Source organism: Amphibalanus amphitrite, unplaced genomic scaffold, assembly GCF_019059575.1.
Source record: "Amphibalanus amphitrite isolate SeventyFive unplaced genomic scaffold, NRLGWU_Aamphi_draft 000587F_arrow, whole genome shotgun sequence".
Taxonomy (NCBI): Eukaryota; Metazoa; Arthropoda; class Thecostraca; order Balanomorpha; family Balanidae; genus Amphibalanus; species Amphibalanus amphitrite.
The window spans coordinates 292,573-314,955 of NW_024882081.1; the positions used below are offsets into that span (position 1 = coordinate 292,573).

Here is a 22,383-nt window from a genome sequence, read left to right on the forward strand (position 1 = left end):
CAACCACCGCAGCCCGGGGGGGGGGCGTTTTTCGCCCCCCCGTCTAACTCCATAAATAAGGGAGCTACGGAAACAAAAGCGATACCAAACGAAAGGTCCCTACGAGACGATTCTAAAGCACCTAAAATTTTTGACCTCAGGTCAATTTTCAAGGTCAGAGGTCAAGGTCAAGGGCAAAAACCGGCACATGTGTAGTGATCTCAAAGTAAGCCTTCTAGAGGACGGCAGGCGGCATCAAACCGGCAAAATTGGGTGACAAACGAAAGAAGAGAATCTGAGGATTCCAAAAATGTGCTCAAAATATCAAAGGTCAAGGTCAAGGTCACGCTCAAAATTGACCTCAAACTTGGCACTTTTTCGCATATCTTGCGTGCTAACTTTCAAGATGTTTTGAAATGATTTGAGGCTTTATCAGTTCCCTATTTGTGGTTCCTCTTACGATACAAGGCTGCTCAAAGGTCAAGGTCACTGAAGAGTATCCCTGCTAGAGGCTGTTTCACTAATTCAGGTTAGTAATAATAAATAATACAATTTTGCCATCCGGAAGCTCTAAATGAAGGCGTAGAAGAAAATGAATGCCAGATTCGTGATCAGCGGGCACAAATCCATCATAAACGACCTTTCATGTGTCAAGGTCAACCAGAGGTCGTTCGAGGTCACATGAGGTCAACATAAAACTTGACCTTTTCCGAACAATATATATATATCATTCGACGCGGCTTGACAAGGCGAATGCGATGGTACCACTGCCATAGCTCTAGGACCATTTTTGTCGAAGGTATTTGCGAAACACTAAAACCACATTTCGGGGTCGTTGACCTGACCTCTGACCTCAGGTCACCAAAACTATTTTTATATTTTTCTCTAGGTCAAATGCTACACAACCGTGCTCGTAATTTGTCTTTATCTCTAAAACTCTATTTTAAGCAGCTATTTGAAGTTTGCGTCTGTGACGCCGAAGTTTGCCGTGCAGGGGTCTAGAAAAATGGACCTTGTGACGTCATCAAGGGGGCTAGGTCCATATTTTTTACTTCAGAAGATGTCAAATTGATGGGAGAAAAGGTACTGAAAGTTTCGTTTTCCTATCCCTAAGCGTTCGGGAGCTATCGCAAATATTCGCCACTGGGGGGGGGGGGGCGAAAAACGCCCCCCCCCCCGGGCCCGCGAGGGCTAATCGTAAGTTTTTTTTCGAGCTACTCATATGATACATGATTGGTTAATTTTCAAAGGGGTTTTATTCTGGGGCAGAGGTCTGCACAATGCGCTTATTGCGCATTCACATTGCGAAACGCTGGAAACCCAGAACAGGATGTGGCGATGAGATCGATTTTTGGGAGATGAAACCATCTTGAAGATAATGGTGAATGGTGACCTGTAATCTAGGATGATCTTTGTTTGTTGTGGAACGTCCTGCGCCGACGCTCGACGACAAAAAAGCTACCTAAATGTCGTATACTTTTGAGCTTTATTGAAATTAAACACATTTAACAATTACCTACCTCATCAAGTAGTAGGATGCTTTTGCCAGGCTCCAGGTATACGCTTAATGTCCTAGATAACTAGTAATGTGTTTCTAAAATTACTTCTCTGTATATTACGCAAAAAAATATAACAATGTAATGTGATATTATGTTGTAAAAATTCAACACTTCCGGGACGTATTTAGAAAGGACATCGGCGATACCGATCGCACCCGTAGTCGGTAGTCCGTTTGGCTCCAAATCCGACAGCAGGCGACACTGGACATCCTGTTTTCACCGGGTCGGTCGGGAGGCCGGTCCGGCGGGCGCATAGCCACCGGGAGGCCCGGGCTCCTCCCTTGGCCGGCACGCGACACACATCTCACAGCCCGGCACGGGCACGGGCCAGGGGTGAATGAGGTTTTATCCGATACTCGGCCGCCGATTTGAGCCTCTTGCCGTGAGCCTGCCAGGGTCTAACCAGGTGGACTGACACACCTGAGTCACCTGGATGCGCTGACCAATTAACGAGTGCTACGTTGGGTGCATGATCCCAGCATGTGTCGTATGGGTCTGTCATTTAAGTTGGACTTGTTATGTGTAGGCTGTAGGCGGGACTACATACATACCGCGGAGGACAATTGGTAGTGTTTCCAGTTCACGCTCCGAGTGTGGAGCGAGCTGATGACACAGCATCAACACATTGGATTTTTTCATAATTCAAAGCACCTGCAGACTGCAGTTGTTATGCGAGTGACATATGGATTAGGATTTGAACACATTCGAGAAATAGTACGCACTTTTGCTAATAACAATGATTATATATTTCGTCTGATGGATATCGCAATTAACTTCTGCACGGGATCGCACTTAGGACAACATCTCTGCGACCCCCAGTTCCAACTCGGCAGTCGGGGCATGCAACAAGGCTCAGCCGCCTGTCCGTGGCTCTAAGCCCCAAACAGCGCTGACCGTGCACAGCAGACACGCACAGGGACCGGCACGGCGCCGAGCGAGGTCGGGGCTGACCGCTGACCGGCGCCAACCGGACGTTCCGGCAGCGAGACTCAGCGCGAGCGGCGCGGCGCCCATTGCGCCACCAGCGGTGGACGCGGCGCCGGTCCGGCGCCCACCAGAGACACCGGCGCCCATCGGAGACACGATAGACATCTGCCTCACATGGCTGCCGTACACGATCTAGCCGCGACGGCGGCCGAGAGACAGGCTGGTGGCTAGACGGCGAGCGGTGACACGCCGCCAGCGGCCTCTCCATCGAGGAATGATGGAGTGGCCGCCCAGGAATTCAGCCTTCTCTGGTATGCTTGGAGCGAGAGAGAGAGAGAGAGAGAGAGAGAGAGAGAGAGAGAGAGAGAGAGAGAGAGAGAGAGAGAGAGAGAGAGAGAGAGAGAGAGAGAGAGAGAGAGAGAGAGAGAGAGAGAGAGAGAGAGAGAGAGAGGCGGAGGCAGAGGGAGAGACATCAAGGTAGAGGAGAAGACAGACACAGACACCGAGACCTATATAGAAACACAGAGAACCGGCGGACGAAGACAGAGTGGTAGCTAGCTCTAAGGTGGATAACCTAAATTCGACAGTAACATTTTTAACACAGCTTCGATACCCTCACAGCATGCCAGTCATCAAGCTGACCTTTATTTCTTCCACAGGGCCGACTACTACCGTAAGGGCGGCAGGACCATGATCCCGGTGAAGTGGATGCCGCCCGAAGCCTTCCTGGACGGCGTCTTCACCACCAAGACCGACGTCTGGTGAGTAGCATGATCCCTCTACAGTCTGCTCTCTGTCCTTTCCAGACGACGTCTTCACTACCAAGACAGCCGTCCGGCGGGTGGCTTAGTCTGTCATTAAAAACGGTTCATACTGTCTATTGCTCGCTACCTTTAATTTTGCGGCCAGAACTTCTCGACACAGAACGTGAAAGATCAGCAGAAGACACTAAAAGTGTTGCAATAGCAAGAGGAATAATGGAAAGAGAAAAACAATCAGCTGATGATTATCATTACGTGAAGACATCGTGCATTGTTGAAAATAAAATTGTTATTCCATTTATTGTCAACACTCGACAAAGCGATACACATCTGATTGTATTTCTTATATGTAGACGCGCAGTTTTCACAGATTTCCCAGGAGGTCCCAAGTGCATGTCACCGGCCTGGATTCCAGAAGGTGCGATCCGTTCCAAGAGTGTGGTGATTTCCAGTGAACCGCGACACTGCACCCTGCGCTGGCGTGCCGGTCGCTACGTCAAAGACCCTGCTCGTGCCGGGCGCGAGCAGCATCGCGTGCCGGTTGTCTGTGGGGAAAATCGGCGGCATACCTGTCGACCGACCGCAGGGTGTCTGTGGCTCGGTCAGATACCGACGGGATGCCTGCACGACCTCGGTCACACCCCGGTCGGGGTGCTCAGGGAACATGTGAGGGGTCAGTCGTCGAGAGTGGACATTCAGCACTAACGACGCTGTCTCATTACCCAGGGACAATGGCGGCAACAGTGAAATGACATGGTGTGGCGGCAAAATCGGCAGGATTAATCCCTCGGCATTTACAGTGCCACGATGGGACGGTTATTGAAGAAAGGAAAATGAGCTCAGCAGCGAAAGTCGATAGCTGGGCTTGCAAAAAAGGAAAATAATGACTTTTTTGGCAACTGGCATTTCCATTGACCGTTTTGTTTGCCTTTTGCCACCTCCGATGAATTCCGAAAGTAGCACCAAGGCCGAACACCTTCGTGACATTTGCATCTATGCTACCTCGCTGCTGGTCAGTCCGTGTTCGCTGGCTCCCGCATTATGCACGCTTCGTGAGTCTCTGGAATGCCGGCAATCGTTCGAAGATCACGACATGGTCTCCGCTCGGGCTGCAGCCCGGCGAGGCTTTCAGATCGGCGCTGTCGACCGCTGTTTACCAGACGGAGGAACGTGGCACGGTCGGCGTTTGGAGTCAGCGCTGCGACTATAGACAAGCAGCCAGGGTGGCGGCGTGCACAGAGGTGGCGGCGCCGTGCACGGGGGTGCATGTCGGCCATGTCACTCAGGTGTGATCTCGCTGGTCGAGCCTCTCTCAGATGGAAATGCGGTCACTTACACCATCTCCGCGATGGAAATTCAATCTCTGACACGACATGGTGGCTGCGGTGGAGCGTGCCGCGCATGAGCTGACGTTGGTTGATCAGAGACAACTCTGTCGTGACGGGGTGTCCGCGTCTGCTCACTGGAACTCTCCGATTGGTATTCACTATTCAGCAGACAGGCTGAATAGTGACGGGACGGACCACCCACCGTCAGGCGGTGGGGGCTCAGAGTGTGCTAGCTGAGAACGTGGCGTGACTTTATTCTTGATTGTCCTGTATGGGAGAGTTCAGAAATGTCATTTCAGCGCTTCGGCGTTGGTAAGACTACCTGAGACAGTTGGTTATTTGGTTTCACAGAATAAGATTTGAGGGTTGACAAATGGGATCTTTCGGGTGCAGAGATCTTTCAGGGAAAATGTGCAGGGTAAATGCAGGGATCTTTTGGGTGTCTTCGAAAGCTGGCGGCCCCAAATCGGTCGTTTTATAACCACTGGATGGCGTACATTAGTTGACAGTTTTGGACCGTCTACGTCGATTTTGGGTTTGTTGAAAATTAACAATGCGATGCCTGCGATGCCTATTAGTTTAAGAAATAACATCTCCCTTTTAATTAAACTTGCCCCCACTTTGACATTTTCACAAGGCCATATAAGAGCCTTAGATTGCCGGCTATTTGTTTACAACCTTTTCCTAACCATTCCTTTATATGCTATAACTTTCAGCTTTTTTTTGCAAGATGCAAGCGTACTTGGATGGATGTTTCTAATGACCACTGACCATGATAGCTTTGTCTTCCCTGCTTTTTTGGCATGCGCAGACCTAGTGAATGTCTGCGCAGAAGCTTGTCGATTATCATGAAGCTGTCATTCAGCTGGAGCTAGTGTGCTGGGCCTGGGGTGTTCGATCCTACGCAGTTGGCAGTCGATGAGATCGCGAGACGAATCTCAACATGGCAACGTCGCTGTGCCGATCGGTACCGGCCGGTGTGATGTCATCGATGACGTCAGCAGTGACGTCAATGGCGACCGGCGGCAATAATCTTAGTGAGCTGCAGCACAGGTTCGGTAGAGCTGCGGGCATATCGCGGCATGGTTATGTGTGCCCGCTGCAGCCTACGAATATATTCACTGGACGGATAGTAAAAATGTCCTCTAAATATCATCTAAATTACTTACATGTTCAATTAATATATTTTGTTCTCATGTCATGTTACTTAGTCACTGTCGACAGTTCCATTTCAATGTTATTCTTTTTAGGTTATCAGTACCTATCGCTTACCTACCGATGATTTTTTCATTCCACGAGTTTTTTGGTATAATGCATTATTCGGATTCGTATATTCACTAGCTCCAACAAAGAGCATAAGTAAAGAACGCTGTGCGGTTGTTTATTCAAGGCGGCCCTTCGTGGGCTGTATCTTGCTTTTTTAGTGTGTCACGAGGAGAAGTAACTGTAAGATGGTCGATGTGGTTTTGTTCAGTCATGCAGACGAACCACTAATCTCGCTATAGGTCGCCTTTGAAGTTTGAAGGACATGTTCGCGGTGCACTGTTGTTCCATGATTCCTACGGAAGTTAACCGCATCCGCTGAGATTGGTCATACATTGAATAATAATTTTGCCAGCCATGACAGCCTCACCATCGCTGTAAACTAGAAGCATCTTTTTTCACAGAACAGCGCGTGATGCTGCGACAGTCGGTGGATCTGTACCCACTCGCGACATCGCGCCCTAATTGAGTCGTGCGGCGCGCTGTCTCACGTGACGAGCACAGGTGCAGGGCGGACACGTTAAATCACTTACGGCCGTGTAAATAGTGATGTTCGGTGACACGCCGGCCGCAATCGTGTCCAGTTGGCAGCCCCGGTGCGCCGTCAGCGCCGCACCGGTCGCCATTTTTATCGGCTTTTCCAGGGAACCGGGACTGGTGTGAACACGGACTTAGGCTGCCTGTTGAGTGGTAACATGTGACGAGGACCGATTAGCATCTGAAGATGAGCTTATATGCTGCCTGTTGAGTGTTAGCCTACGACCCGGAGCGATCATTATGCGAATTGTGAATGGAGTTAATCCGACGTGTATTGTTCTCAGTAATCTAGGCCTTTAGCTATATAACAAGAAAATATTTCTATCTGCCCACATATCAGTTACATTATGTGTAAGAAATATGTATCATGGCTCGTTCCCACTTTATTACATTTGGATTCGAGCAAAAAGAGCGGGACTCAAGCTATGCCATGGGAGTTTGATCCCAACTTACAGACGTCTCTGGTTGTGGTTCTACCAGCAACTTTGAGGAAGTCGCCAATTATACCCCCAATAGCGGATGATAAATAGGCACAGATCATCATCTTTGCTGCTATTCATAGATTAAAATGCGGATAAAGCTGCGGCATTGTGGTCACAACTCACAAGCCATTCGCTCTGGAATAACGGCACCGTTTGCTTGTCAACACCGCCCTGCATGTGAATATGCTTTGCGGTCTCGCATTGTTTCCTTGTGGGTACCTGTCATGTCATATAACTGATCGCTGCATCTGACTTTGCAACCACTGCCGGATGTGTATTTTTGCAACATAAATTTCCCAAAGAACCATATGATGTCTGAGGCCTCGATGGCAAAGTTTGCAGACGGCAAACGGAAATGTGGGAATATTTTATTAGATTATTTTATTACCGTCTGATGACGCCGTACCGTAACTGCTGACGCAGTGTCCTGTCTGATGACGCTCTGTCCTGTCCCATGACGTTCCTCCCTGTCTGATGACGCTGCGTACTGTCCGATGACGCCGTACCCTGTCTGATGACGCTCTGCCCTGTTTGATGACACTGTGTACTGTCTGATGACGTTCTGACCTGCCTGATGGTACTCTGTGTGCTGTCTGATGACGCCGTCCTATTGACAGGTCGTTCGGCGCGCTGCTCTGGGAGATATGGAGATGATGACGCCGTACCCTGTCTGATGACGCTTGATGACGTCCTCAGGTCGTTTGGAGTGCTGCTCTGGGAGGTGATGACGCTCGGCCAGCTGCCGTACCCGGGCCGCGGGAACACAGAGGTGATGCAGCTGGTCATGGACGGTGGTCGGCTCGATTCGCCCTCCAACTGCCCCGCTCCCGTGTACGGCGTTATGTGCCAGTGCTGGCAGCGCGTGCCGGAGGAGCGACCCACCTTCGCCACCGTCCTGGAGCGGCTCGACTACTGCCTCCAGGTGGGAACGAGAGCTTGCCAGCCGGGCGGGGACTCCTTAGGGATCTCATGTCAGTGGGGATTCATGTCAGCGGCAGGGAGTTGAGTTTCAATCATTGCTTGCTGAGTTATACTGCAGTATACTGCGGGGAGAAGCGATCTGGTGTTGGTCATAGGCACCACCGGTGGGTCGAGCAGCGGGCCTCGGTGCGTGTGGCTAGCGCGATAATTGTGTGCTTCCAACTGCAGTGAGCGATCAAAGGGATATAGCAGTTTGCCATTTTGAGACGGTGGAGCGTGCGAACCGCATAACTGATCAATAACAGCTGAAATACGCACCGGGCACCTGGCATTTAGAGCACTGTTGCAGGAGACCTTTGTCTGTCTGTCGGAGATGATTAGCTCCTGCTCCGATCTATGACTTTGGAATTGATGATTCTCTATAGTTAAACAGGCAGAGAAGAGAAGGATATCATTGAAGGGCGAACAAATACTTTGGTACTACCCGCGCGTAAATAACCCGCACTGTTAAACGGCGCTGTGCCTCCCTCCCCCCCCAAATATTATTCTAAGGCAAGGGGAAGCTAAAGACATGCGATTCTGGTAACAATGATTGCCAAATTATGTGGCTTATTATAGTGACATGATGGTAGATGTTAAAACTCCGCACATACCATGGAAGACGGGTTATGACATGAATCATTTTTCAATGTCATACACCCACGCATTTTTACAAGGTGATTGATGCATGAAGCATTGTCTAAGGATTATGTTGCCGGAGAACCTGTAAAACATTGCGAATACCATGTACCTATCTGTCAGAGAATAATTGATATTGACTTTGACTTAGAAACAATTAAGTAACTCCCTAAGGGTCATTTATCGCTTCGATGAACACATTTCTGAAGTAACATCAAGAAGTCAAAAGCAACGACATAAATGTTATCCCGGCTCAGTGATCATCTGAAACCGATCATCATCATGCAACAATATCACATCGTTGTAAAAACCGATCTGCAAAATCGTTTTCAAAACTGTATTTAGGGGGTGACGACGCCGTGTCTATTTAGCTGTACTTTGACCTTGCCTCTGACCTGTGACGGAGGTGACTTGCGGCGGTGACCTGCGTGTCTCCCGTCAGGTGACGCCTCACTGACCTGCCCCACAGGACCCGGACGTGATGGCCGCGCCGCTGCCCGTGTTCGATCGAGTCGGCTCCACGGACAAGGACATGACGGTGATGCGTCCGTCTGACTCCGAGCCTCTGGTGCCGCTGGACAGCCACAAGCGGCGCGGCGCCGACACGCCCGCCTCCTCGTCCTCTGCCGATTACCTGGTGCCCACGCAGCCCAGCAGCCACTCGCTCAACACGGTGCGCACCGACCTGGCCTCGGAGCCGAGCTGGGAGGACGTGCGCGGCTCGCCCACCGAGCGGCCGCTCGTCTCCGAGACGTCCTTCACCACGCCGGAGCGGAGCCGCGGCAGCGCGTCGTCGGGCGGCGGCGCGGCGGCCGGCTCCGCAATGTCGGGCTCTCCGAGTGGCCAGCCGCTGCTACAGCAGTCGCCCGACGAGCCGCCCGACTGGCCGCCGCCGGCCTCGACGCGGCACCGACACCGACGCGGCTCGCCGGCCGAGCGGGCTGCGCTGCTCGACCCGCTGCCGCCGGCGCCACCTCCCCCGCCGCCGCCATCATCGTCCGCCGCTGCGGCGCCCTCCTCCGACCCCCGGCGCAAGGCCAAGTGGGCCCGGAAACCGAGTCCGCTGAAGCTGGATCCGGGCGGACTACCGCCAAGCTCCGGCGGCGCAACGGCCCGCCCGCCTCCGCCCTACATGAATGTGGGCGCAGAGGGCGGTCTGGCAGCGGTGGCCATGCCACGGACTAGCTCATACGACAAGGCACTGGGCAGGACGGAGCCCTGTATAATCGGCATCTCCACACCCAAAGCGGACGCCGAGAAAAATCCAAACTACAGTGAGATCCACTGCTAGTGGGGCTGGGGCGAGATGTGCGTGACGTGTTTGTGGGACGTAGGACGTTGGACGTGTTCGTGGCATGGTCAGGTCGACCGGGTGCTATCAAACAACTCGTGAAAAGTGTGAACAGACCGCGATCGCGCTGTCTCACTGTCGAAGCGGTGCTGTCTATTTTGATGCTTAGCGGGCGGTGTGCTTCAGTGTTTGGTGTGTCGGGATACCTCAATATGTGATGTGTTGAACGCTCGCTGCCGTGGCTGGCAGGTCTGGTGTTATGCGACACAGCGGTGCGTGTCTGTGTATGTCTGGCTGTTACGTTGGTTTTGCATAGACCCACTGGTGTTGCAGGGCGTGGCTCATGGACAATTGTTGGAACGTCGGATTTAATGCCGGATTGTGCAGCTCAGTTATCGGTATTGCGCTTAGATTGCCGTGAGTTTAGTTATTTTCATGCAGGGTATTCGTAATGCCTAGTCGTAATCTGTTAATATGCAGGGTTAAGAGCTTGAATCCTTAGACATGTACGAGTACTTCTACGTCATTCTGCGTTGCCTGCTTACCTGTACCTAAACTGCGGCAGATACGTCGATCGGTTTCTCACCCAGCGCCTATGGGCTCCGTGAAGGTGACACGACTCGAGCCGGCCCAGCTGCAGCCCCCGTGAACCCCTCAACATCGATCGGAGCCCTCAGAATTCCATCACCCCCGTCGCGCCTCACCGGCTCTAGATTTCTATCGAAGGATGACGAAACAATCCGACCGTCCCAACTCTAAGGTCATTCAGTGACCCTCAGCTTTGGGCGCGCTCCAAGATGTCGAATGCAATCAGAAGGGGCTCAGCCAACACGAAACGGCTACTTGTCGTCGCAGGTGGCGATTCACAATGCTTTGTATCCCATAAACAGGTGAAAGATGATGTTTTTCGGGAGCGGCTACATCCTACCAATGTAGTACTGATGTCCTTACCCAACATTAACCCTTTTAGTGACCCTAACTAGCCCATTAATTAAACATTTTGAATTTAAATATCGCAGAAAACAACATAAATTATTACCAAACACATATATCATGCTACTTTCGCCATATATTTTCACCCTTCTTCTGATTTGCCCTATAGCCCGGCTCGGATGTGAGGCACCGGTCGGCAGTGGCGGTGGCCGCGTCTTGCACCCCGTGTCGAGATGATTCGGCGCATCTGAAGCCCGGTGTCGTGCCGGGCACAGCGACCACCGTCACGAGCAGGCCACCGCCCGCTGTGGATCGCACGTAACGAGGCTCACCTGACGATCCAGTAGATCCAACGGAGATCCAGGGCACAACTCAGCACCGCACCAAGCAGATCCAAGTGAGAGGAACTTCCTCGTCCTAACGAAGCCAGACGCGTTGTTCGGTTGGTTGATTTTTCGGTTCCCTACATACCGAGTTGAGCCTGATGCAAAAAGATCCAGCCTCCATCCTGGCACTATCCAATGCTTAGCCGCACTCTTATCTGTCTGATATCCTGATGTGTTGCGGGTCCGGGGCGCTCAAACACTGGCAGATGGGGGATGTGTGTCAGGGCGGCGCTTGGTGTCTGTTTCTGATTTCGTTGGATTGGCCGGTGTGTCTGTCACTGGTGTGTGATATATGTGCGTTATTAAAGTCGCCGGTATCACCCTGCTGGTGTGCTTTGGTTTATTTGAGACTGGGTCCTTGTATTTTTGTATTTCTTGCCGAATTATAACGTGAAACGTAAAATGGAAACTCGTGTGGGTGGTGAGACATGGTTCCATACCGCGAAGTTCAATAAGGAACTTGTTTACAACACGTTTTGTCGGATGTGCTGAGACGTTAAAAGGGCGACAATGATATTGCAGCTGATATTTCTTATTCGATCTATAGGCAGACGATGCTTCATAATTCTGCTTCCAGGCAGGTGCATCGAGAATCAGTGAATGCGGTACAATTATCGTCACACGACGTGATTGCCTGTAATTACGTTCATGCACTGTATTTTTGTCATATCGCCAGTGAGGTCGTAAAACGCTCTCACGGCAGCTTTGTTGAAATGACAACCACTGGGCTCAACTGGTCAGGTGTTTGTGAACTGTGAGTTGACTGTGTCTGTGTTTTGGGTGCTGTTGACCGCTACGCCGCGCTGGCGAGCGGTGTACGGCGCAATGAGTACGTGTATCTGTGCTGGGTACTTGTGCTGGTACTGAGTACGAACACGTGTACCGGGTGCGTGTACCTCGCCCGACGGTCTGGAGTTTGCGCCAAACGACGAGGCGGCTGTGATTGCAGTTCTGTCTAGATGGGTGTGAGTGTCTGCCCGAGCCGGACACCACTCATGTGAATACATAGACTTGTAACGAAACACTACAGTTTGTGCGAGCATAACGAACAGACTGCCAAGAAGGGGAACGATCAGAAATAGATATAGCCAGGGGCAAAGTTCAGTGAAGCAGAGTTCAGTGATAGAGAAGATGAAGACAGAACATGGAAATTAATGGGTCCAGAAAATATAAGTGGGATAGTAGGATGTGGGGCATAACCGCAGGTTGTTTGAAGTAGTTTTCGTTTAGAATTGTTTCGTTAGAATTGTTTTCAAATTGTTTTCGTTAGAATTGTGTTTTCTATTGAAAACAAGCGAAGCAGTTCGAGGTTGGAGTAGACTATGGGTAGGGTGCGGGATTTCGGAGACGGGCGAGCAATGGGATGTTGAGCTTCATAACACACTTGAAAGCGGATATCTCCGAGGGCCTCAGAACGAACAGTGAGCCCCAGACGGCTTTCCCCGACTGGACTCGATTGGACTGTCGGTAACCGTTTAATTAGATCTCTCGTGTCGCGCCGGCGGACAGAGTTTCCTCGCACCTGCGGTGTACCCGCCACTCCGAGTGGTCCGGCTAGCGTGACGGCATATTTTAACTGTCCACAATGCCAGGCAAAACATTTACCTACACGAAACGGACCCCAGGTGCATCCGCATCAGCCACGCAAAAATAGCCGGCGGGCACTTCAAAGCGGCGCCATTCAGCACTATTGATGGGACACTCAGGTAATTGGCGAGGACAGAGGCCTCAAACAGAAGGTGTAGTTTGATATCTCTTGTATATACATGGCATTACATGATCTGGATTCACCACATAATCAGGACATCATATAGATAATACAAAAATGACTGCCGGGGTGGCCCGCGCCCAGCTGCACATGCGCCGACGCTCATTAAATAATGACTTTGTACATGTGGGCGGCGACCACTAGCTGTCGCCGGCCCGGCCTGCTGCTGCGGCCCGGCTCATCACATGGCAGCGGCACGGTCGGCTCTCCCTCACAGCTCACCCATTCACCCACTCAAACCTCGTCAGACCAACTCTCACGCTCCCACACGCAGATAGCCATATAACCCTTTCAAACACACAACATCATTCGAAAAACACGAGTCCACGCACAGCGTAGGCAGGCGTCACAATTCATCTCTCCTTACGCACACATAATAGCTCAGCGCCTATCTGAAAACAACAGACCAGCGCACAAACATTGCATAGTTCCGCCTTCAAAAAACATTTGAGCTAGCACGACTCTATAACGATACACAGACGGAACAGGACTAGGTCATGGAAGAGACGCTCGTGCGTCACCTCAGCGCCGCCAGCGGCCCCGCGGCCCACCGGGCGGCACAGATACACCACAGAGGCAGGGAGCTCGGGCGCACAGGCGTCCAAGGGCCACCGTCGGCCCCTCGCGGCCCAATGTCCGCGGCCACGCCGGCGGCAACAACACACGTCAACAACAGCGGGAGTGCGAGCGGCGGCGCCCCGCCGGCTGGCGGCGCGAGCGTCAGCTGCGCATCGTCCGCCCCCGCCCCCGCCCGCGCTGCCCCGCGGACTGGTCAGTTGCACCCGCACGCTTCCACCACCATGTCCTTGTAGTTTTTCAACACCACATTGTCCGAGTGGTCTGTATAGAGCATCGAAATGGCCGACAGCTCTGTGGCCACGCAGCACGGGGATGGCACTGAGCTACCCTTCTCGTGCACCAGAGTCTGCACTATGGCGTGGTTGGTGGCGTTCAGGTGCTGCGGCAGCGGAAACTGGTTGCACTCGCCCTTGCAGAAGAAGGCGTTGTACCCATCCGGCGCGACGATCCAGTTGTTCCAGCCGACGTCGGTGAAGTCGACGTAGAGTGTTCGGCGCCGGCACTCGTCGTTGTGCCGTTTGTGCGAGCGCGGGGCGCTGCGGCGCGCGCGCGCACGCGGCCGCCCGTCGTCGGTGAAGGTGACCAGCAGCGGCTGGCGTCGTTGCCAGTCGCCAGCGGCCTCCTCTGGGACGGGCCGCAGCCGGAGCCGCTCTCCGGCGCCCGGCGGAGCCAGCACCCTGACCAACAGGCCGTGGTTGGCAGTGGGCCGCGCCAGCCACCGGCGCGCCGCCGGGCTCACGTCCAGACTGAGCGGCCGGGCGGCTCCGCGTACCGTCACAGTGTCTATTAGCCGCAGCACGGGCCGGCCACCGGCGCCTGTCCGTCGCACCACATCATACACCTGCACTCGGTGCCGCGCGCGCGCCGCCACCCCCTCCCCCTCGCCCGACGCGTCGCTCTCGACGCCGGGCCACCAGAGCCGCAGCTCGGCGGCGGAGAGCGTCTCGGTGGTGGGCACCGCCGACGTGTTGAACACCAGCCGCTGCAGGTTGGCCGGATACTTGTGCCAGTCCACACGATCCTCTGAAACAGGAGACGCACACGGTCACAATCGGTTTCCAAATGGCCCTGGCGAACGGTCGAAAATGGCCGCGTTAACACCCTGAGAGCGGGGAGCTGAACAGTCCCTGGCGCGACCCCTGACCATCGGGCCACCTGGCGCCCCGCTGCGAGTCACTCCACGGCCCCTCGACCGGCCGTAAGCACCCTCTAATCGGTGTGCTGGCTGTCACATCCCGCTGTAAGTCGACACTGGCGTCGTCCCGTCTGAATGGACCGCGCACAGGCGTGAAGACACCTGGTGTGACGCTAATCCCCGCCGTAATACTCAATCCGACCCGGGTGTGAAAATTATGGCGCCCGGATGGGCCCGAGTAGGCTTGATATTGACTGCCCGGAAGGTCGATTGGGGCTGGCACATATGTAATTATTTTATTTTCCACGCCTATTTTGCGTTGAGGAATGTGGGGCTCAGCACGTCGTCATGTAAGCGCTGGAGCGTTTGTATCCGCACAACAGTCGTGACAAGTGATGAGCCTTTATCCTCACGCCCTTGAGCCCTGAAGACGCAGCGATTAGAACATCGCAGCGGGCTCTCACGACCTCAATGCGCAACAATAATGCACTTGCACTGTATCCGGTGCATCCTCCGGGATGCCCAGCTACGCGACGATTGCGCGAGCGGAGAGGCGTTGCTGCACGCCCTCGACCTTCGTGCCAGCCCGCCATTTGCGAGCCAGAAAGCAAATTATGGTGATTCCAGCACGCAGCCCAAATTTCGTACAAGTGCTACCTTAATCAGATGAGGGTGCTGGTCGGGCACTTAACCGCTTCCCTTCGTGTAATCACTGTGATCCTGTGTGGGAAAACGAGGCAGAGAGCAGACGAATTGCAGAGGCTGCTTTACCCATCACTGAACTGTTTCGTCGATCAGCCTTACTTCATTCAGAAATCTCTCCGGCACAGAAGTGAGCCTGGTGGCACCCGCATACGGGGTAGATCTTCCCTCAATTCATTCCTCTTTCTATGACACTCCGTATGTAACCCTGACCTCTGACCCGTATCTTACCCTGACCCATGACCATTATCATATCTGACCCGTATCAGACTATTCGTGAGCCCGACTCTGACCCTGCCCTAATCATCTCTGTCCCTGACCAGCTCATGTCTGAACCCGGCCGTTCTTCCGTCGCTGTCTTCGTCTGCAGCCTTTGACATGTTCTTAAAATTAGTGCTACGTATTTATGACAGACTCAAATAGACCATTTCAACTCAAACGCATCTCAGAAACCATTCCAGATGTTGTGTTGTTTCGTAGAAAAGCATGACTGTACCAGCCTAAAAATACCATTACTTGCCTCCGTGCAAGTAATACTTGCCTTATCTCTGCTGATATACTTTCTCTGCTGAGGACATCCATGATCGTTTACTCGTCACACATGTGGTTTGCCAGTGACCCGAGTTTTCGGCTAACCGAGGTCTCAGATTCAAACGGCGCGGTGCTTCTCCGTTTAATGGCAAAGCTAATAAGACCTCTAAACATTCCTTTAGGGCGAGCTGGAGTGACTCCAACGGATCACAAGTGACTAGCACGAATATTGACATCTCCCTCTTCACACTCACTGAAGGTGTCCCCATCTGTCCGCAGCCTGTTGCCAAGTCAATTAGACTAGCCTACCCCTCGCGTTGCTTTTAATTTTTCCTTAATGTGAAATCTTCCTGATCGTTTACGTTAATCTGCTGCTGTCCGAAGAGCTGAACATTCTGACTGTGGGAAGATAATGCTGCCAGGCCATTCCTCAATGTAATTCGGAGTACCCACTCCTGAATACGCAGCCTGAATCTCCTGTCCCCAGGGTTGTGCTCACTCGGCGCGCAGGAGACGCTGCCGGAACACTCCTGAATGCCTCTCACTCAGAGGTCACTGACTCCACACCGCTTGCCCAATATCACTTCCACGAATGGCCCACTGGTGGACTGACCATCCCGCCGTGAATCTAATTCATTCAAGGTCCCGCTTATCCCTTGCCAAGTGGCAGAAGCGCGGCCGACAGCTGCATCGGAGCCGCGGCTCGGCGTCTGCGGCCGCGGCTCCCAGGGTCACCCTCCGCGCGAGCCGGCCGGCCGGCCGCTCCGACCGGCCGGCCGGCCCTCGTTCGAGCGCTACTCTCAACTCACCTGAATGGATGAAACTGCGCACGGTGTTGGCCGAGCCGGTCAGGCGGCCGGGCAGGTTCAAGTCGAGCGTGTTGAGCTCGCGCGTGGTGGTGGCAACTTTGGCGTACACCTCGCTCAGATAGGCGGGCACCTGGGGCCGCGCGCTCGGCCGCCGCTTCATTCCCAGCGTGTGCAGGAATGCGGCCTCGAGTTTATCGACGACGGCGCGCGGCGGCCGGCCGGACGCCAGTTTCTCCAGGAGCGGGTCGGCGTCCGCAGCGGCGGCGGCCGGTCTGCCGAGCAGCAGGGCGCTCACAGTCACCACTAGTGGCCACATGATCACACACGGGAGCGGCACAGAGCGCGGCGCCGTCACATGGCGCGCCGTCACCACACGTCTGGCGCTCTCGCCGACACGGACGCTACTGGTGGCGGTGGCGGCCGGCGCGCCACGCGGACTCGCGCGCCCGCTGCGCCCTGGCGGCGGCGCCGCGCGGCGAGAGCCGTCACCGGCCTCCCGACCGGCCGGTGCGGCCGGCGTCCTGGCAGCCACGCTGGCGCCGGGCCGGGTCGGGTCGGCCGGCCGGCCGCCTACCGAGCGGGCCCGGCCGCACGCCAGCACCGGGGCCGGGCTGGACGGCAACGGAGCAGGAGCGAAACCACTGAGCCCGAATTGAGCTATTTTCTCACACGATCAATTGTCGAGACCATGATTCGAACACGAAGAGTAGAAACAAGATAATGTACGCATGGTTGACTGCAACGAACACATTCATACATAAGCACAGTCGACCCTAATAATTGACCAGCCAACACCTGGCAAAAGGGAAGGACAACAGATGAACGGACGGCCAATGACAATATCAATGCCCCTTCATCCTTCCTCACAATCCGAGAGGCAGCAATGGTATGCTGAACAATGAACATGTATTGACGGCCGGGGTATTTTTTGACGTCTTTGGCAGCTCGATGGTTGCTTGATGTGATTCGAACACAACAGCCATGGTTGTGGTCACAGAAATTATGTTCTAGCACAAGAACTTGATCGGTAATGTTTTACTTCTATATCAGGAACAACAACCTAACTTTGCGCGTTCAGTTTTTTAACCTTCAAATCTGTTTCAAACAGGTCCTCCGGGAAGGAGGTGCCATTTTCCATGACTCAGTCCGGAGGGTCGGAAACACGGAGGTCCCCAAGCGTTTTCGTTTTAATTATATGAATCCAATTAGTATCACAACATGCTATAATCCAACTATCTAACATTCCCTGCCAGTAAAATGCAACAGCTTACCATTTAAAGCTGGCAAAATTGACCCCAAAGCACCACATGCCTCACCCCTCGCAACCGACGCTGACGCCATGCTGGTTACGGCGGATGAACACAATTTATAAACAATCAAGGCTGCAAAAATATCAGATGCGTTTCGCGTGCACAATTTTTTATCGCAGCCAGAAATGACAAACAATACCAAGGTTCTCAAATTGTTATGTCTAAAGCGCGGACAACTTTAAATTTGAGAAAAGCGATTATTACTCGATGAAATTTAAAGAGGTGTCCTAACCTAACCTAACCTAACCTAAAAAGTTAATTGTTTTCGAAAACGGGCTTCGCTGAGGAAAACTAAATATTAGGTATAACCAAATATTTCGGCTTTATTGATCAGCCTTGTTCACTGGTTTGAAAATGATGTTTCAAATTTTCATTATTTTCATTATAATTTTCATTATTATAATTTTAATTATAATAATTATAATCACTGGTTCATTATCATTTATACAATTCAATTGTATAAATGATAATGTGAATTTACCACGAGCCCAGCTTCCCCAAAACAGAGGAGCCGCGCAGAATCAACACGCTTTGTACGAACTCAGCTTGGCAGATATCAACTCTTATTATAATTAATTATAATTTTCATTATTTCATTTTCAAACCAGTGAACAAGGCTGATCAATAAAGCCGAAATATTTGGTTATAATATTTAGTTTTCCTCAGCGAAGCCCGTTTTCGAAAACAATTAACTTTTTAGATATTTATTAACCTGAGGAAAAGAATAATGACGCTTCGGCAACATCTAACCTAACCTAACCTACTGATTTTTGCCTACCGAGCTTAAAGAAGCCTAACCTAACCTACTGATTTTGCCTACCAGGCATAAAGAAACCTAACCTAACCTAACCTAACCTAACCTACTGATTCTTGCTTACCGGGAATCCTAACCTAACCTAACCTAACCTAACCTACTGATTTTTGCCTACCAGGCATTAAGGAACCTAACCTAACCTAACCTAACCTAACCTACTGATTTTTGCCTACCGGGAATCCTAACCTAACCTAACCTAACCTAACCTAACCTACTGATTTTTGCCTACCAGGCATTAAGGAACCTAACCTAACCTAACCTAACCTAACCTACTGATTTTTGCCTACCGGGAATCCTAACCTAACCTAACCTACTGATTTTTGCCTACCGGATAAGGAAATAGTTACTTGCAGGAATAGATTGCAGGCAATAGTAAATCAAATATTTTCAGGTTAAGTGGTCATGCATCAGGCTTCAGGCCTTCGGCCTGAAGCCAGATACATAACCATTTAACCTAAAAATATTTGATTTACTATTGCCTGTAATCTCTCCTAAGGCATTGCCTTCGGCACTGCACTGCTTCGCCACGAGTTGGCCACCGACGAAAACATGCACAGTACAGGCGAAGAAATGTTGGACGAAGAATGAAAATATGTACAGACAAAAAAATGCACGGACCAAAAAACGAAAATAAAGAAAATGCACGAACGAAAATATTTACGAACGAAACATTTCTGAAGACTTTTTCAGAAAAGTCGCTATCATTCGTCGACAGATCTGGCGCATCTCGTGAGGCGCTTTACCGAAAAAGAAAATTACCGAATTCTCTTCTATTAAAAATTAAAAATACAGAACCGTAATGTAATTCCAAAATTATTTGTGTATATCTATCACTTTTTCATAAAAATAGTACCCCCCCCCCCCCACCCAAAACCCCGGTTTCCCACAGTTCCCCTAGTGTGTTGGGTTTTATGAAGATACTACATTTCTGCGTAATGGTATTTAACAACAATTGACATGTTGACAACAGACCGTCGTGCGGCTCCACCGAGATGTGGTAAGAATACAATTAGTTAGCTTTTGGTCTAAAAATTATCGATCAGATAACTGGAAACCACATTATTCTTACTAAACATGAGTTTCTCTATAGAATGATGTCTATATTATAGGGATTAACTAATTTTTGAAGCGGGGACCTCCATGTGTACCGCCGTCCGGAGCCCTGTCCCCGTACCGTGCTCGGAGTCCGGACCCATCCCTCACCCGGGACGACAGTCCCGGGTGAACTCCTCCCTCTCCAGGTGCGGCGGCCGGAGGGTCCGCTGGCGACCGCGACCCCTCGGCCGGGCCCCGAGTCCGGCCCGCCCGGTGCTGACACTGACGATTGATCATGGACGGCCGGCCATCACGGGCCGCGCCCGGAGCCCGTTCCCAGCGGCCGGTGGCGTGCCGTGCGGCCGTCCACAGCGCCCGCCCTCCCACGCTAAACACACACGCGCACGCACACGCCTCATGAGAAAAGAGACAAACAGGCGACAGGGCGGCGGCGGGCCGGGCCGGCGGTCCCAGGTGGCCGGAAGGGGCGGGCCGTGTCCTCGCCAGCCGTGCGGGTACCGAGGGCGGACCGGGGACGAGCTGAGGTATGCCGTCGGACGGACGGCCGCCGCCGGAGGCTCCCGGCGCTCCGTCAGACGAGAGAGGGACGGCCGCGGCCGGCGGCGACGGAAATAGGAGACCCCGCGGCCCGAGGAGTGTCGCTCCGGTCCATAACCCGAAGGTTGTCCATGAATGGCCCTGGCACAGTAACTGTGGGCATCATTTTATGACCAAAGGGGTGTGTCTGCACGGCCCAAGGAGTGGCCCTCTACATCTGAATGTGTACTCCTTGACCCAAGCATGCCCTCTCCACAATTCAAGGGTCAAAAGGCTCCCCACCGGCCACCATAGCCCAAAAATTTCCTTGTATTAGCCCAAGTAGGTAGTAACCCTGCCAAGGCACAAGGAGTTCTGCATTTTCCAAGACGTTTCCCCGTTTCCCCTCTCCTTCTTTCCACTTATCTGTTCAAGTGCCCACAGATCGGGAGTATCTCTCCACAACATAGGGCCCTCTATATTCAGTACAGTAAATCGCACACCCATCTCAGTAGAGGCCTAGATAGTCTGAGAAGCTCCAGAGTCGGGGTGGTCGTCCATCGATCCAGGAGGGGTGGCCCTGGGTGGATGGGACGGCACTGACCTTGCTCGGACGGCCAGGTGGGGTGCTGCCGCAGGGCTGAAATCTGTCCGGGCCCAGATAGGCCGGTCAGGTGGATAGAATGGCCTGTCCAGCTCCTGTCGTGGACAAATAGCGCAGATATTCGAGTGAGATGGTCGTGGGATGAGGGTTCCCCGACCGACTTATCATGGTGCCATCTTACTGGCTGACCCTGGGATCAGTCTTGCCAGGCGGCGAGACTGAGAAGTGCCAGATTTGGCAGTGCCAGAGATTGAATGCAGCCGTAAATGCTGCCTAAATGCTGCCAGTAAATGAAGAATGTTTTGCGCAAATTACTAAAATCGTATCCTAGCGAACATCTGTCAAATAACATGAACGCAAAATTCACATGCTGCCGCTGGAAAGTTGCCTTCGCCGGACGGCCGAGCGGCCTCCTGTCTCCGGGCTGGCTGAGGGTCTGTCCTCTCCCCTCCCCCCGCCCTTCCGTCGGCTAATGGCCGCCTCGCCGGCCGGCCAGGGTGGTCACTCGTCCGCGAGCAGTGACAACAGGCGGCACCGATTACAGGGTGGCCCTCGACCAGATGGACTATCGCGCAGCGGCGGCGGTCGTCCACAAACGAAAATAAAGAGGAAAGGCATTCGGTGAACGTCCGGTCGCCGCCGACAGCTCCTAACAGACGGGCGGGAAAAACAATGGCTCCGGCATAAATTAGCCGACCTAAATCAATATGCCGTGAACGGGCGTGACCCGATAGTTCTGTTTTAGATGGAGGCGATAAAGGCTCAGCTATGCGAGGGTCACGCTCCCTCAAGAGGGCTTTCAAATTCCTGTCACAAGAGATTACATAATTGTCCTTCCGGACGGGAAAGAAACGGAAGACGGTAACCAGATTATTGTGCTGGAATAATTATGAAGATAGAGCGATCCAAACACGCTTGTTCAGTAAAAAAAGTTAGTGAGGCCATAGTTATTTTTGGCAGTGGAAGGGGAGGAGAGGGTCTACTTCTTTTTTGTTATCAAGTTACACAAAAATAACGAAGGAATACAATATTGATGGCGACAAATCGATGATTGGGAATGATAATTCGGGAATCAGTATAGCTAAATATCTTAGCCCTCGCCGGCACAGGGCCCCCCCCTTGATGCAACCCCCCCCCTAAGGTTTTTCGCGAATAACTCGCGTAAAAAGCGGCCGATCGCGACGAAAATTTCAGTACCCTCGCATTGATCAATTTTACACGTTCCCTGAAAATTTCATGACCCTGACCCCAATGACCTTTGACCTGTGACCTCTTTTCCGTGACCATGTTTGGCCGAAATCGCGATTCGGCGTATGTCGGCTCGCATTAGCCGCGCGTTTGCAAGCTTTTCGTGGTTTCAAACGTTCAAACATGTGATTTGATGTTGCTTCCATACATTAGGGTGGGTGTCAAGGTCACCTGAAGGTCAGGTCAGGTCATTGACCTTTGGTGACCTCGGGTGACCTCGGTTCACTTTTTCGAGTTTTACATGTTTCTAGGCTAGTTTTTGGAGC

General features: G+C 52.4%; 2 protein-coding genes across 2 annotated transcripts in view; one reads left to right on the forward strand and one right to left on the reverse strand.

Moving 5' to 3' along the window:
- LOC122394360 (leukocyte tyrosine kinase receptor-like) overlaps nucleotides 1-12,067 on the forward strand; it is an 89,639-nt gene extending 77,572 nt beyond the window's left edge. The window contains exons 23-25 of the mRNA XM_043391194.1: nucleotides 3,125-3,226; nucleotides 7,533-7,758; nucleotides 8,905-12,067. Of these exons, the coding sequence (XP_043247129.1) occupies nucleotides 3,125-3,226; nucleotides 7,533-7,758; nucleotides 8,905-9,726 (1,150 nt within the window). The 3' untranslated portion in view covers nucleotides 9,727-12,067. The remainder of the gene's footprint in view (nucleotides 1-3,124; nucleotides 3,227-7,532; nucleotides 7,759-8,904) is intronic.
- A 720-nt stretch (nucleotides 12,068-12,787) lies between these two features.
- On the reverse strand, nucleotides 12,788-17,021 carry LOC122394365 (bone morphogenetic protein 4-like). Its single transcript, XM_043391201.1, has 2 exons — nucleotides 16,570-17,021; nucleotides 12,788-14,415 (listed from the first exon to the last, which is right to left on the reverse strand). The coding sequence occupies exons 1-2, from the start codon at nucleotides 16,883-16,885 to the stop codon at nucleotides 13,586-13,588; spliced, it is 1,146 nt and encodes a 381-aa protein (XP_043247136.1). The 5' UTR covers nucleotides 16,886-17,021; the 3' UTR covers nucleotides 12,788-13,585.
- Nucleotides 17,022-22,383: the final 5,362 nt, after the last annotated feature.

What these genes read in the sequence shown, in the direction of transcription:
- LOC122394365 (XM_043391201.1), bottom strand. Translation starts at nt 16,885, where the DNA reads ATGTGGCCACTAGTGGTGACTGTGAGCGCCCTGCTGCTCGGCAGACCG. An exon ending in GCGCAGTTTCATCCATTCAG is followed by an intron (nt 14,416 to 16,569) that starts GTGAGTTGAGAG and finishes CTCCTGTTTCAG; the next exon opens with AGGATCGTGTGGACTGGCAC.